General features: G+C 38.6%; 1 protein-coding gene and 1 long non-coding RNA gene across 3 annotated transcripts; one reads left to right on the forward strand and one right to left on the reverse strand.

Moving 5' to 3' along the window:
• The first annotated feature begins 4,218 nt into the window (after window positions 1–4,218).
• On the forward strand, window positions 4,219–10,288 carry LOC138202110 (uncharacterized). Of its 2 annotated transcripts, none has more exons than XM_069155848.1 (8): window positions 4,219–4,283; window positions 6,527–6,565; window positions 6,754–6,981; window positions 7,097–7,381; window positions 7,927–8,205; window positions 8,338–8,538; window positions 9,415–9,531; window positions 9,619–10,288. In XM_069155848.1, the coding sequence occupies exons 1-8, from the start codon at window positions 4,250–4,252 to the stop codon at window positions 10,227–10,229; spliced, it is 1,794 nt and encodes a 597-aa protein (XP_069011949.1). In that variant the 5' UTR covers window positions 4,219–4,249; the 3' UTR covers window positions 10,230–10,288. The 2 variants fall into 2 exon arrangements, with proteins under 2 accessions (XP_069011949.1, XP_069011950.1); XM_069155849.1 differs by having other exon boundaries at window positions 4,261–4,283; window positions 6,527–6,593.
• A 1,253-nt stretch (window positions 10,289–11,541) lies between these two features.
• Window positions 11,542–12,736, reverse strand: LOC138201831 (uncharacterized). Its single transcript, XR_011178609.1, has 2 exons — window positions 12,372–12,736; window positions 11,542–11,864 (listed from the first exon to the last, which is right to left on the reverse strand). It is a non-coding gene; the product is annotated as an uncharacterized lncRNA (long non-coding RNA).
• Between the last annotated feature and the right edge of the window lie 1,110 nt (window positions 12,737–13,846).

A 13,846-nucleotide genomic window follows, 5' to 3' on the forward strand; every position in this document is an offset into this window, starting at 1 on the left:
GCTGATTTCAACTGCTGTTTTAGAGAGGTTAAAGATGTGATCATTTGTCATGATATTGTGGATAAGGTTGCTACTATCAAATAGACTTTCTTTGGAAGTGGCTAGAGTGTTGGGATGGTAATAGTTGTGCAAAGATAAAAAAAAAAAATAAAAAAAAATTAAAAGTGATGCTTAAAACTAAATTGTTATCCCCACAGACTTGGCCAACTACTGTGTGAAAAAAGGGTGTGATTGGTTTTGATTAGTTACAAAAATTGCTGACATCTGGACCCTGCATGATGTCAGAAAGGTGGCAGGGTAGTGGATTTCAGATGTTGTGAATGAGCACACAGGTTGAAGCGAGGACTAAATTAGGGAGAGAATACCTTTAATTTGAAAAAAAAAAAATAATACACAGATGGTCCATAGACGATATGTAAAAGTAGACGTAGCTTCCGAGTTTGAAAAGTGAAGTCAATGCAATACCACTGAGGGCCGCGAGGGGTTGGCTCCAAACAGGCTTTGACTCCATAAACTCCCTTTCAACTTCTCTCAAGAAATAAAAAGTTTTTTTTTTTTTTTCCCTCAAGTCATTATGGTGTCAATCGCTAAAGTCACTCTTTCTTCTTACTTTTTCCGTTCGTCCATCTGAAAATAAAACCGTCATTTATTAGATATTACCCCTCAAAAAGGGATATGTTTTGGGGCATGTGTGTTTGATTAACAGGCCGGTGGTGCAGTCAGGTTTCCGCTATAGGTGAGGCATGTAAGTGTCCTCGGGTTCCCAATCAGATGGAGTCAGATTCATTGCTTGCTCCTCCCCATCAGAGTCCAAATATGGTCACTTATATACTCAAAAAAGCAAGATGTCAAGAGCCGAAATGCCAAACTGTAGGCTTTAGCAGTTTACAAAGTAATGGGTGTCGTCACTGTTGGTCTACGCTTGGTTTGGACGGATGGTAACACTGTGTTTACGTATTTAAACGCCCCAAAACCCTACCAGTCCAGTCCTGATGAATCCAGGTGATTCCTGTTCAATCTTAAGGGTTGACTGCATCGCTATACAGCTTCGGGAGTCTATACATCCCACATGTTGCTCTCCTGTAGTAGTTTATCTAGGTTTAACACCTGCTGCAAGGACAGGTTATGAGTAGAGGAAACATGAACCCTCAAACCAAAAACTCAAAAACAGAGCCAATTAGATGAACCTTCCCCCCCTACCTCAAACCTGCTTCCACATTCCCTGTCCATATCTACACTAACCTATACAGTAAAGACAAAATGCCACAAAATATATAAAAACTCAACAGTAAAAGTTGCTCGATGCTAATAGTCACATAGAAGTAATCAACATGGAAATGATACATTCAGTTCTCTAATGTTGGATGTCTGTGACGACACCAGGTAAGTTTATATAACTCTGTTTCAGTGAATAGAAATTATAGAGTTGGAGTGTTTGAGTGAAAAAACTGTCCTTATGCGTTGCTTTTAGGACCATCAAAGAGAAGAACAGTGGAAGGAAAGCTTGGCTGAAATACATTAATTCCCACAACAGTACACTGCTAAGAGGGAAATGTAGCTGAATCCTGCCATATCCAAGCTCTTAAGGACGACATGACACCTGCATTGTATCCCTTGATAAGAGCTCTCCTTTAACAGTGCACCACTCCACGGTGCATATATTCACTGCACTTTCATCCTACTTTGGTGCCTCTGCTGCCCTGCCCAATGTCCTTTTTTTTTTTCTGAGAAACTAGCTTTCTTCCTGCTTTCTGTATTAACCCCTCTCATGCCAAAAAGGAGAGAAAAGTGGGTCACGGGAGCATACAGTAGTAAGAATGTGCTAGCTAGGTTATGTATTTTTCTTTTATGTGTCTTAGTGAGTGCAGCTACTTTGCTTTGAGTGAAGTAGAGTCAGAATCAAACAGATAACGAAGGCAGAAGAAGAGACACGAGTAGAGGGCAGAAAAGGAGAGATAAAAAGTATTGATTTATGAATTTGAAGCTGAGAAGCAAAGAGAAAGAATCACTTTAAATCACTGGTTTGAAATATAAAAACCTGTCTGCACATTTTTAGTGCGAGTGCTTTGAAAAACCGTCAATCTAAACCAATTTACATCAATCTTACTCAAACAATACAATCACATTGAGGTTTTCTACTTAGAAGTGCTGCTCTTACAAACTGTTTTGATAATTCACAGCTCAAAATACAGGTATTCAAATTGAAATTGTTATTTATCTAAAAATGTCCAATCAAACATCTGTTTACTGTAAGGACAGTCAGTGAAAAACAGGCTGCAACCTGCTGTTAGGTCTAATTCATGTGTAAAACTGATGCAGTGCTGGACTCTGGTGGCCATTTCAAGTAACTGAAACAAGTTTTTAAATGTGAGCAATAAAACCAACAAAGTTGTCATGTCTGAATTGTGTCAACTGTTTTCTATTTATTCTTTTAAAATATTATCATTATTATAAAGTAATTTCTCAAGATGTGTTTCGACATTCATAGAGTGAGCTGATGTGGGTTTATCATCACTCTGACCATACCAGTATAAAATGAGAAACTCTGTCCTTCCTTGAATTCTTAGAAACATATATTTGTTTTCTTAAATTCAGATTTGAGACAAACTCTCCACAGTGTTTAACAGTTCTTCTTTCACATAGCATTACAATAAAGCAGAAGCTGCTTTCAGCTATCACTCTTTCTTCAGTATCTCATCACACCTCAAACCACACTGTCCGGAAATGACCTTCACTTGTGCAACTGATCACAAAGTGCAGTATGACTATTTGAGGGAAGAAAAAACATTTCCTAAACATGACATGCTGTTCATATTTTGAGTATATTACAATTAATTTTAAACCTGATTTGGGAGGCTGTAGTACGAACTGCTTCACTACATCCCACCTTAGCAAAGTAAACACCTACCTACCTTATCTACAGTATGTATTGACAGGTTGCCATACAAAACTATACTTTGATGAACACCCTTCACCCTGTGGTGACAGCGGCCACTGAGGTGTTATTACAGCTCATCCGGTTTCTGCTTTGCAGTAAGAATATTAGTTCCTTTTCAATTTCTCTGAAACCGTTTAAATAAATTTAAAAAAAACCTAAGATAAGTGTTAGGTCTGCTTCAAACACTTCTTACAACAGCTGTAACATTAGAACTGTCGTCGCCAAGACAAAACACCAGAAAAAGGCCAATTTAAGAACTTTCTTAGAGAGAGCAATGTTTTCAGAAGCACATATCAAAAAATATTAAATAATATCAGAAGAGTGAAAAGTACGGTATGTCTTAATGAGCCAACAATTCAGCCTCAGCAGTGGTCCACAGCTGCAGGATGTAAATTTTAAACGCCAGGTATAATTCTCACTTTGTTTGTTGGAGGCCTGAATAGGTCGGCCATTACTCTGCTGGCTGCCACCTGACTGCACGGTTTTATTATGATTTATAAGGCTAAATGGTCATTTGTCAAAAGCTTTACTTCTGAAAATATTCAGGAAACAAATTAGGACAACATATTATTATTGCTCAAAGGATTCAAGCCCTGAATTGGCTTACAGTAAAAAGTATAGTGGGCACTGAAAACACTTGCTTGGACTCTGTTTGCTTTTCATTTTAACTCTAGAGATTCCCTACAGCCTTGTTCGAGTGAGGCAGTTGACCTCTTGTGTCCCATACAAAACTAGTTCACTATTAGTCTTTTGTTTCCTGTTTCTATTTAAGTCTTTGTTCATTAGTAATCATCATAAGTTTGCTTTTGAGCCTCATGTGTCTCTGTTATGTCAAGTGATCTTTTTTTTCAGTACTTTATACTGCAGTCTGTCAGTGAAGCTGAGACAACTGTAGTCATTAATAATTGTTACAAAGAAACCTTTTGAGTCCCTTCTGTCAAGGTTTATTCATTCACTTGAAATTTACCCTATCTTTATGTCAGCTCTGTCTTTTATAATGCGCTTGCATGCTTTGTCTCAGATGTTACCCAAGTTCCTTTATATGGCATGCAATATTTCCTGGTGTATAGTTAAATTCTTTGAAAATGACAATAAGGAGAACTCACGTTGAAGAGGGGAAGTATAGTCAGACTTGTGGAATTTTTTTTTTTTTTTTTTTTTTTTTTTTCCTTGCACTAGTTTTGTGGTTGTGCCTGCCCCTAAACTCCCCCCACATGACTGAATAATTAAAAGAACTGGTTCATTCTCAGTGACTAAGACTTAGTGTCTTAGTCGTTTATTTGTTTCTCTTGTCTGTGTTACTTCGGGGCAATGAGCTGTGGAAAACTACTGCTGCTCTTAGCAGGTAAGAAAGATCCAGTGAAATGTGAAGTAGGACTGCTGGGTGGTTACAAGTGTTGGTTTTTCATTACTATTTTTACAGTTACTATTACAGAGGCTTTATGTGTTTATAATGTAACTGCAGATTCCACATATTGTAGTGTATGAAGGAACACAGCAATTTTAAGGTAATGCCTTGAGTGATGTGACCACAGCTGCATATAAATATACAATTATAGAGTTACAACTATGCAAGTGCCATTTCCAACATTTCCTAAAAATACAAAATAATATATAATATAAATTAGCATTCAAGCATGTTTGGCAATTTTTCTGCAGTCATGTGTCAGGGGGAAATATTATAGCTGACTTCTGTCATTCCAGTCTAAACTGTTATTTTCCTATTTTGGAAGATGCAAGTTAATGGCATTAAGCACAAAGTAGAATTAACTGTGGTGCTGAACAGTTGAATATGTAGACATTAACATGCATTAAACTGGCTTTTACTGTATATGTGAAGATATTGACATTTACATCAAATCCCTGGATGTTTACACAAACCTTAAGAGTTAACTTATCGCCTTTAATTAAACAATTTGTATTGAAAGTCCTGCAGGGCAACAGTATAACAAGTGATGTGGATATATTATCTAAACTATAAAGATTTCCTTTTTTTATAATAGGAAAATGTTTGATTCATTGTATTGAAATACATAAATAACAAACACAGACAATGCAAACTATTAGGCGGAGCTGAAAGTTTTGAAACTCAATACCTAAGACAGGGGTGTCCAAACTTTTTGCAAAGAGGGCCAAATTTGATAAAGTGAAGATGCCCGGGGGCCAATAGTTCCTTCTGACATTTTTTTTTAACCACAAACGTTACATGAAAATACACACTGTTATAAAACAATTTTCATTGTCACAATTACCTTTATTTTTCAAATGACAATGTAACCAAATATAAGCCACTCAGGCAGATGTGAACAACTCTAAAAACACAATTCTGCCTTTCATTCAGTCAGATAACATTGAACAAACTGTATAGAATACTTTCAATTTCCATGAGTTAAATATCTTTGCCTCATGAACATTTTAAACAGGAGTTATAAGTAATGCAAAGTGGTCTGTTACCATTAAACTTTAAAACAAGTGAATTTTGCCTTTGTCTTTTACAAGATCTTTCAGAAAGCAATAGTTTGTGTCACATCTACAGGTACATATCATCAACAGTTATAACACATATCTTATTCAAGAGTTTAATAACATAAGTGCCATAAGTCCAAGTGCATTAGTGTGCTTTAGGCTTTTCACTGTTAATAGTGACAGATGTTACCGTTCAAAACACTCAATTTCAGATTGATCAAGGAACAGATAACTTGCTGACACTAATGTCACACATTCATAAATTCTTGCTTCTTCTCGGGGCAAATGTTCTCCACCATTTTTATGACACAGTCTTTGATGAACGCACCTTTAGTAAAAGGTTTGCCATGTTTAGCAATTAACATGGCCACTTTGTAGCTGGCTTTTGTTCTGTTTTCCTTTGACTCAGAGGCCCGTGAAGAATCTCTGTTGTGATGCCAGAGCAGCTTGGAGTTGCTTCACTTTTTCAGCGCGGCCGTGATTGGCCCGCGGGCCAGACTTTGGACATGCCTGACCTAAGATCACAATAACCATAATAAAAAAAAATTGTGAATAAATCAAAACATTTAACAAATGCCTTAAAAGGTGATATTTAATAAGATTGATATTTTTAAACATTTTGATACATTTTAACTTAAATTTATTTTTTAAAATAATTATTAAATATATTTTATACATCTGCTAAAAATGGTACAAAATTGATTTTAATAAAATTATTGATAGATGCTAAAAGTCTCCGATATTTATCAAATGTTGTATTTTTTTTTTTTTTTTTTCATTTTTATCTTCACTTCATTTTCATATTTGATCAAATTTAAAATGTTAAAATGAATTAATGTGGCATGTTTGATATTTAGATTATGTAGTGAGGGAACACACCTAAAATATTTTCATCACATTTTACATGACACTGTTAAATTGTACAAATAACAATCGAAAAAAAAAACAAATTTGGTCACACTGAAATTGAAAAACTACAACAATAGTGGATTTGGGGAATTACCATTTTTAATTTTCGCTAAATGGAAGTGTCTTCTAAATGTAAAACATGTTTTGTTTGGTCTTGGAAGACTTTAACTTAAACAATAACCTTTTTTTTTTTTTTTTGTAATTTTGTTACAGTGTTCACAGCCCTGGTAAGATGTCAGCCAGTGCTGAAAGGTAATCAGTATTCACACATGTTGAAAAGGTGCTTTTAGTCTATTAAAAGGTTACCATTATAACCACGTAACTGTACAACAGCGCTTCGTTGTTTCTTGTTGCAATGACAAAAACTGCAGCAGGTGTCTGAATGCCCGCATAAACACTTTAATGCAGGTCTCCTTTTCCTCTCCCTCTACCTTTTCTAGTTTCTGTGTCACCCACATTAAAACAGATCTTCATTGGGGACTCATTTTATTTGTGTTGTAACAACGGTATGAGTGGAAGCACAGTGAAATGGTACGTAAACAATACGTCGCAAACAGAGACGAACAGCAGAAACTTGGAGATAGCAGTTGCTGGCCGCAAGGACTCGGGCTCCTATCAATGTGAGATCAACGGTCAAAAGAGTGAGAGTTTAACCATTGATGTCCTGGGTAAATGCACCGCATCATGAACATTGATTTCAAACTCTCAAATATCTAATGGAAAATTCCCTATTCATATATATATATGTATATAATAGTGTACAATTATCTATTTACCATTCAGAATACATTCCCAGGGCTTCACTCACCATCGCCACCGGCCATCCAGTGATGCCCAAGGGCAGTGCAGTAACCCTGAAGATTGAAAATGATCAGGGTCTGCAAGGATGGAGATGCTGGGTCAACAGGGGAGTGGGAGAGAAGGAGGGGAGGATTGTTTTGAGGTTGGAGAAAGACAGTGTGAGTCTTGTCTTTCAACCCAGAAGACTGGCTGTCCCCAAGACCATTTTCTGGTGTACTAATAGTGGCGGAGACAGCAGAAGTAACCAAATCACCATCAGGACCTCAAGTAAGCCAACTATTCATCGATGCTCTAATTACACTTCAAGATCCTAAAGTGTGTAAAAACATTTTTCACCTTTATTTCATTCATGAGTGACAAAACATAGGTCGTTTTAGATATACAAAGACTCCATATTACAATCCACATTCACAGTTGCGAGTAATCCTCTGGGATACAGATTTAGCTGCTCAAACTGAATACAGTAAGCTGTCGTTAAGCAGCACCAGAGGTGTTCTGGAAAATAAATTCAGTCCTGGATTTACAGTATTCGCTGTGACTGCACTGCCAGCAGCACGCTCTCATGAGCACCCTGACTGACAGTCACGTTCGGCAAAAACTTTATGGATTTTTTGACGGCCATAACCAGTACAGTTGTAACACTGCCACAGTTGTAAATATCTCCAGACATATACAGTATAGTTGTTGCGGTTTTAGATTTTCATGACAGAAGTATGGACTGTTGGCCTTATCAGAGTTTGAGTGCCCTTCTAGTTTTTTGTATTCATTTAAAATATAGCGGCAGAACTAATCTAATTTGCATCTTCTTTCAGATAAGACTGTATTACTGGAAATGAAAGATCGGCCAGCTGTAAGCGGAGAGAGTCTGACTCTGAGCTGCTTAGTCTGGGGCACAAATCAAATTAGCAACGTTCTTTTCTACAGAGGTGGAGAAGTCATTCAATCAGCTGACAAAACTACCTTCGAAATCCCTAAGATGACAGATTCATTAAAGACAACATATAAGTGTCGTGCCACCTTCAGATACGTTGATGGCAAAAGTGGGTTTCCGTACGAAGAGGATTCTGATGGGCAAGCTGTGCTTGTTCAAGGTGTGCATATATATTCAACCGTCATTCCCTGAAAGGTTTTAATAGCTGATTTACTGAAAGACATTTCCATGCTCTATTTGATGTTATATTTGTTCTCCTTGTTATATTTTCTTCTCATTTTTCCTATTTCAGAACAACCTATCACAGCAGTACTCTCTGGTGGCGTGTGCTCATGTCCATCGTGTGCCAGTGGTATGTCCTATCGGTACTTTCAGAAAAATGACCAATCATGGCAAGTTTTAAGCTCAGACGAGGAGCTAGTAAAAGGTGGTACTTATCGATGTGGAGCTGTGTGGACCAACAAGAGGACATCGCTCAGCAAGTCTGTTCTTGGTGAGTCTCTGCTTTTGTTCCTGCTTCTGACCATTGACATGGTTTTCTTACACATACGTACATATTAATGTTTATTCATCATGAGGAGTACCGCTCAATCTCAGAGAAGAGTTGTGTAATGTCTTTTGTGACTCTGGAGGGAGCTTTCAGAGTGTTAAAAAAAATTCTGTCAAAATGTTGTCAGGGGTATCTCACCTTCAGTCTGGAGACTGTTGCTTAACAGAAACCTCCACATACTGAGTCACAACTATGGATGTAGTGTTAGAAAGATGTGGGAACTTAATGGGCAGGACAGGTCTATCAAATGATGTGGCCTTGGATCATAACACGTACTAGGAACTGACAGTCAGGATGCCCTGGAACCCTTCAACTTTATGGATGTATAATATTTAATCCCTCAAGTGCTTGTTTAAGTATGTTTGTTTTTTATTATTGCAATATTGTTTGGCTGCAGATTATTTGGCCATTTGGATCCTGTAGTTGTTGCATGTTGCGTAGAAAATTCAAGTGCTGACTGCCAGACCGTTTTTGTACTGACAAATTATGTTAATAGGAACTGATATATGAGGTGTGATCAAAAAGTTCCTGTTGCACTTGAACAGAGCACAGCGAATTTGTGTTCGCTGACACTTCTTTGTTCCCAACAACAATTTGATGTGTGATTTCTTGGCTCTGTATAACTCGGGTGTGAATGTTGATCAAGTGACATAACTCGGAATACTTACTCATGACGTTTATAGCTTTCCACTGTTTCGTACATATCACTGTGCTGCAATATGTTCAGGCTTTACGAGCAGTCTCAGAATATTTTGACCGACCCTCATAATGCGAATTATGACAGGGTCACATTCCTGATATGTTACATATCTTTTTCAGTTATCAAAGGTTCATCTCCAAATCTGATCATAGCCATTGCAATTGCTCTGGTCATAGTGGGGATGATTTCAGTAGCTGGTCTATTGTATATAAGGCATAAGAAGAGAAATTCTTCAGGTGAGTAACTGCTACTTGTTTTACAGTTTCTGGGCGCATGCTGAAAGCCACTGCTTACATAATGCATCACATATCGCTCTTTTTTAGGGCCAATTTACGAGGATGTGGCGCTGAGAGAGAGAGGCGATGCCCCATACGAAACACTGCCGAAGGTACGTGGGAAGGAGGCCGAATACGACACTCTTCATCCAGAAGCACCGAGCAAAGAGAGGAAAGGTGATGAATATGAGGCACTGAAGAAAGAGGAAATGACAGCAGGGGTATACCACACTCTGGGAACGGAGGGGGCCGCAGGAGGAGGAGGAGGGTATGAAGCGTTGAAGAAAGAGGGTATGAAAGAGGGGGTATACCACACTCTGGGAACGGAGGGGGCAGCAGGAGGAGGAGGAGGGTATGAAGCGTTGAAGAAAGAGGGTATGAAAGAGGGGGTATACCACACTCTGGGAACGGAGGGGGCAGCAGGAGGAGGAGGAGGGTATGAAGCGTTGAAGAAAGAGGGCATGAAAGAGGGGGTATACCACACTCTGGGAACGGAGGGGGCAGCAGGAGGAGGAGGAGGGTATGAAGCACTGAAGAAGGAAGGAATGAAAGAGGGGTTATACCACACTCTGGAGATACAGGGGCAGCAGGCAGGGAGGGAGGAAACAAAGCAGGAGAAGAAGGACAAAGACATTGAATCGGAGATAGTGGAAAAATGAGACACAGGCAGAGCAGACCAAGCCATTAAGGTTGAGATAAAAAATAAAGAAAAAAAGAAGACATTTTCTGCAGCCCGGTGATGTCTTGGTTCTGATGCCTTAGTTCAAATTTTATGATTAGACAAAAGCACGCACACACTTTAGCGATCTGTTTGGGAAAACCAAGTAACTTTAGGAGTCCTCTGATAAAGAATAAAACTAGAGCATGAAGAAATTTTACAGAAGAAGCTTAATCATATCATACAGAATATTCATCAAAATGTCATCGCAGGTTACAAAAGAGAAAAATATTAATTTCGGGACATCAGCAGTCAATAAACAGCAATAGAAAAATCCAATGTTAATCAAAGCCTTTTCACACTTTTACATTCATTTTAAGCTGCAAGGTCAATAGATGCAACTGAATCTTAGTTTGTTTGTAGTCACTCTGCTTAGATGCCATCAACTGATTATACTCATCGCAAATACACTTCCCATAAAAGAGATACACATTTATCTCACTCAAACTTTATCAGATTGAGCTCCGACTGACTGTCTCTGCAGGCGTTTAACATGTATTGTATACTGGGGTTCTTGATCACACTTTGGAGGATGAGCAGCAGTAACAATGCAATTTCCATTTTGAAGTCATAGCATAGCAGATATTGCCACGATTAGCTTTTCATGTGTTAAACTGTAGTTACCTTGTGAAGATAATGTGTAATGTTCTGTCATCAGTATATACCAGAGACGGAACAATATTTTGTACTTTTTTTGCATTCAAATGTAAAGGCGCTTTACAGTGTGGCAATACAGTGTGTATTCCAGTGATACGCACTTGTAGACATATTGCTGAATTCGCTGTATATTTGCAGCATGATAAAATATCTGAGCTGAAATAAATCTTTAAAAAAAAAAAATGTTGGTTGTTTTGTCATTTCCCTTTTTTTTAATTTTTTTTTTATAGAATCACAAAACATGTTGAGAAGTGGTGAGCCTCTGGATAGCTTTCTTTATCCAACAGGTTCATACAGTAAAAAAATTATATTGCTTGTTCAAATTAAACATTTTGAAACAAGTGTAACTCCTTGTTATAGTGAAATGGGTTAAAAGCCAATTATTAGTTTACACCAGTATCTTTAGTCTATAGGCTCTTTAAGAAGTGTGGTGGGAGGAGGGTGTGGTTAGAGTTCATGAGGACATTAACCAATAGTATTAGTAAGAGCACGACAACCCACCTTAGGAATTTCACCTAAAGAATAAGGTTTGCCCACACAGTATCACAAACTCAGAAGGCACTCAGGTTCGTTACACTGATGAGCAGGAGACGTGGTTCCATTACAAACAATTATTCTTTATTATGACATTCAAGATTCAAAACAGTGGTTCAATCAAAGATATTTTGAAAAAACACACACTACTTATAAAAGAGCCCTATACAATTATTTAAAAGAGGTGTTCAGGGCTGCAGCTTGCCAGTGGAGAGGTGGACCATTAAAAGGTGAGGATCCCAAAAAAGAGGAGGCACCCCGATCACACCTGGGCACAAAATCACTCTCACACGTGAGGTTTCAGAACCAGGGGTGCACCAAACCACATGAAGGGAGGCACCAACATCAGGAGGCCCCAACCCCACCACCTTAGGCCCAGCAGCTCCTACAGAGACAGGGAGCAGAATTAACAAGGCTCCACTTCACAGAAAGCAAAATAACGAGAAAACCAAACAAACAAAATAACTCGGGTTAGCGGATCATCCACGAGGGATGATCAGATACCCAATTTATTTAAACAAAATACCACGGTGGACCTAAACATCCCCTGTCAAAATACACGCACAGTAAAATGGCTGAAGCTAAAAGGAGTTTTCTCCATTAAAACAACAGTGTGACGCTGACACGAAACAGCACGAAGCATGGGCGCAGTGCTGTCGAGAGCACGCGAAGCCCGGTCGTTGAGCTGCGTCAGGCACTGTGAACTAAAGCAGCGCAGGGTACTGCGAAGCCCGGGAGGCAAAACAGCCGGTCGGCGAAACGTGAGCAAGGTAAGCTGTAGCCACTTTCTGGCAAAGTTCCACGCCAACCCACCAAAAGTCACCTGCGATACAGGATGAACATCAAATTAATAATAATCACCAAAGTATATGAACTTGCACAATAAAATCACCTGCCGATCAGGCGATGTTTGTCCGCTCCAGAAGGGGAGAGGAGGGCATGTAGCGCTGCTACCGGCAGCTATGTAAACAAGACGCGGTTACAAACGTGACACTATAATAAAATAAAAATCAGGAGTAATCGAGATCTACAGACACTGATCCGCAGGTGAGTCACCTGTGCAGGATGAGAGGAGCCCGAGAGATCGTCTGCAAAATCACAGACAGCCAATATAACACCAGAAACGCACGACTGACGAAAACAATATAGCAGCACTCTTGCATACCTGCAACAACGGTGGAAGTCAGGCAGACCGGAAGCGGGACACCCGTTTGAAGTGAGAGGGGAGCTAAGGGGAGCCCACTGTGATAGTGCTGGCCTTGTAATTAAGGGATGACACCAAAGCCCAGAGAGGGATAAACACTCCCTTATGCTACAGAAGGATGACAAGTACGACACAAATACTACCTAGTCAGAATAGACATTAACTGTCCACCGTCCAATTTGAGTTATTATCCTGGTAGAGTTATATGCAGAGTTTTCTTTAGTCCTTGTTTATTTTCCTTTTTGAATGCAAGTTTAATTTTCAGTTCAGTCGAGTACAGAAGTTTTGTTTGTTTGCTTTCCAGTCAGCTAAGAGGTTTCAGTTCAGTTAGACGCCCCTTAATATTTCTGTGTAAACTTATCTGTAAACTTAGTGCAGAATCCAGCGAGTCCAAATCCTCGGTGCGGCTCCTATTTTTTTCCCAAATGCAGCAGCAGTGGCTTTCATCCTGCCTCCTGCTACTAAAAGTCCTCACTCCTCTCAGAAATTAACTGTATATATATAAAACACTACATTATATATATACTATATAAAGTTTGAATTTAAAAAATGACCAATATCCCCAAATATTCACATGGCTTTCAACTAACTCAGTCCTTTATCACTCTCCTTTCGCATTTAAATATACACATAACCAGAAGGCAAATTTTTGTCCACAACAAGGCAAACATTTCTGAAGCAATAAAACTTTGCATTTCAATCTCTCACACACACACACAGTAAGTTATACCACACTGGGTTTCTATTACGTGCTGTTTTTTCAAAAGAAAATACACTTCAAGTTCTGGTCCTCTGTGACCTTCTTGTGAACAACAAAAAACTGAAACAGGATACTTGTTTCCAAAATAACTTTAACATCAACTTTTCATAACCAAAACAACTTCTTAGTGCAGCCAGCTAGCGTAGTGGATTTACTTCCGGTTCCTTCACTACCTGTTTGCCCTTTGACCTTTGCCGAGGATCAACCGCAGGAGGCGTCTCATACTGGACACCATTAAAACTGCAATATTTTATCTGTTAAATTTAAAGGGGTTAAATTAAGAAACATTAAACCACAAAATTTTCTGAATATGCAACAATTATCGCTTTGTTATTCTTCCTACTCGTTTTGGGTTTTTTTTGTCATTTGCTTTGGCACAATATACAATGTACAATCAAATGTA

Source organism: Embiotoca jacksoni, unplaced genomic scaffold (genome assembly GCF_022577435.1).
Source record: "Embiotoca jacksoni isolate LCO1_2020_lvr unplaced genomic scaffold, fEmbJac1.0.p SCAF_20, whole genome shotgun sequence".
Lineage (NCBI taxonomy): Eukaryota > Metazoa > Chordata > Actinopteri > Embiotocidae > Embiotoca > Embiotoca jacksoni.

What these genes read in the sequence shown, in the direction of transcription:
- LOC138202110 (XM_069155848.1), top strand. Translation starts at nt 4,250, where the DNA reads ATGAGCTGTGGAAAACTACTGCTGCTCTTAGCAG. An exon ending in TTTAACCATTGATGTCCTGG is followed by an intron (nt 6,982 to 7,096) that starts GTAAATGCACCG and finishes TTTACCATTCAG; the next exon opens with AATACATTCCCAGGGCTTCA. An exon ending in GCTCAGCAAGTCTGTTCTTG is followed by an intron (nt 8,539 to 9,414) that starts GTGAGTCTCTGC and finishes TATCTTTTTCAG; the next exon opens with TTATCAAAGGTTCATCTCCA.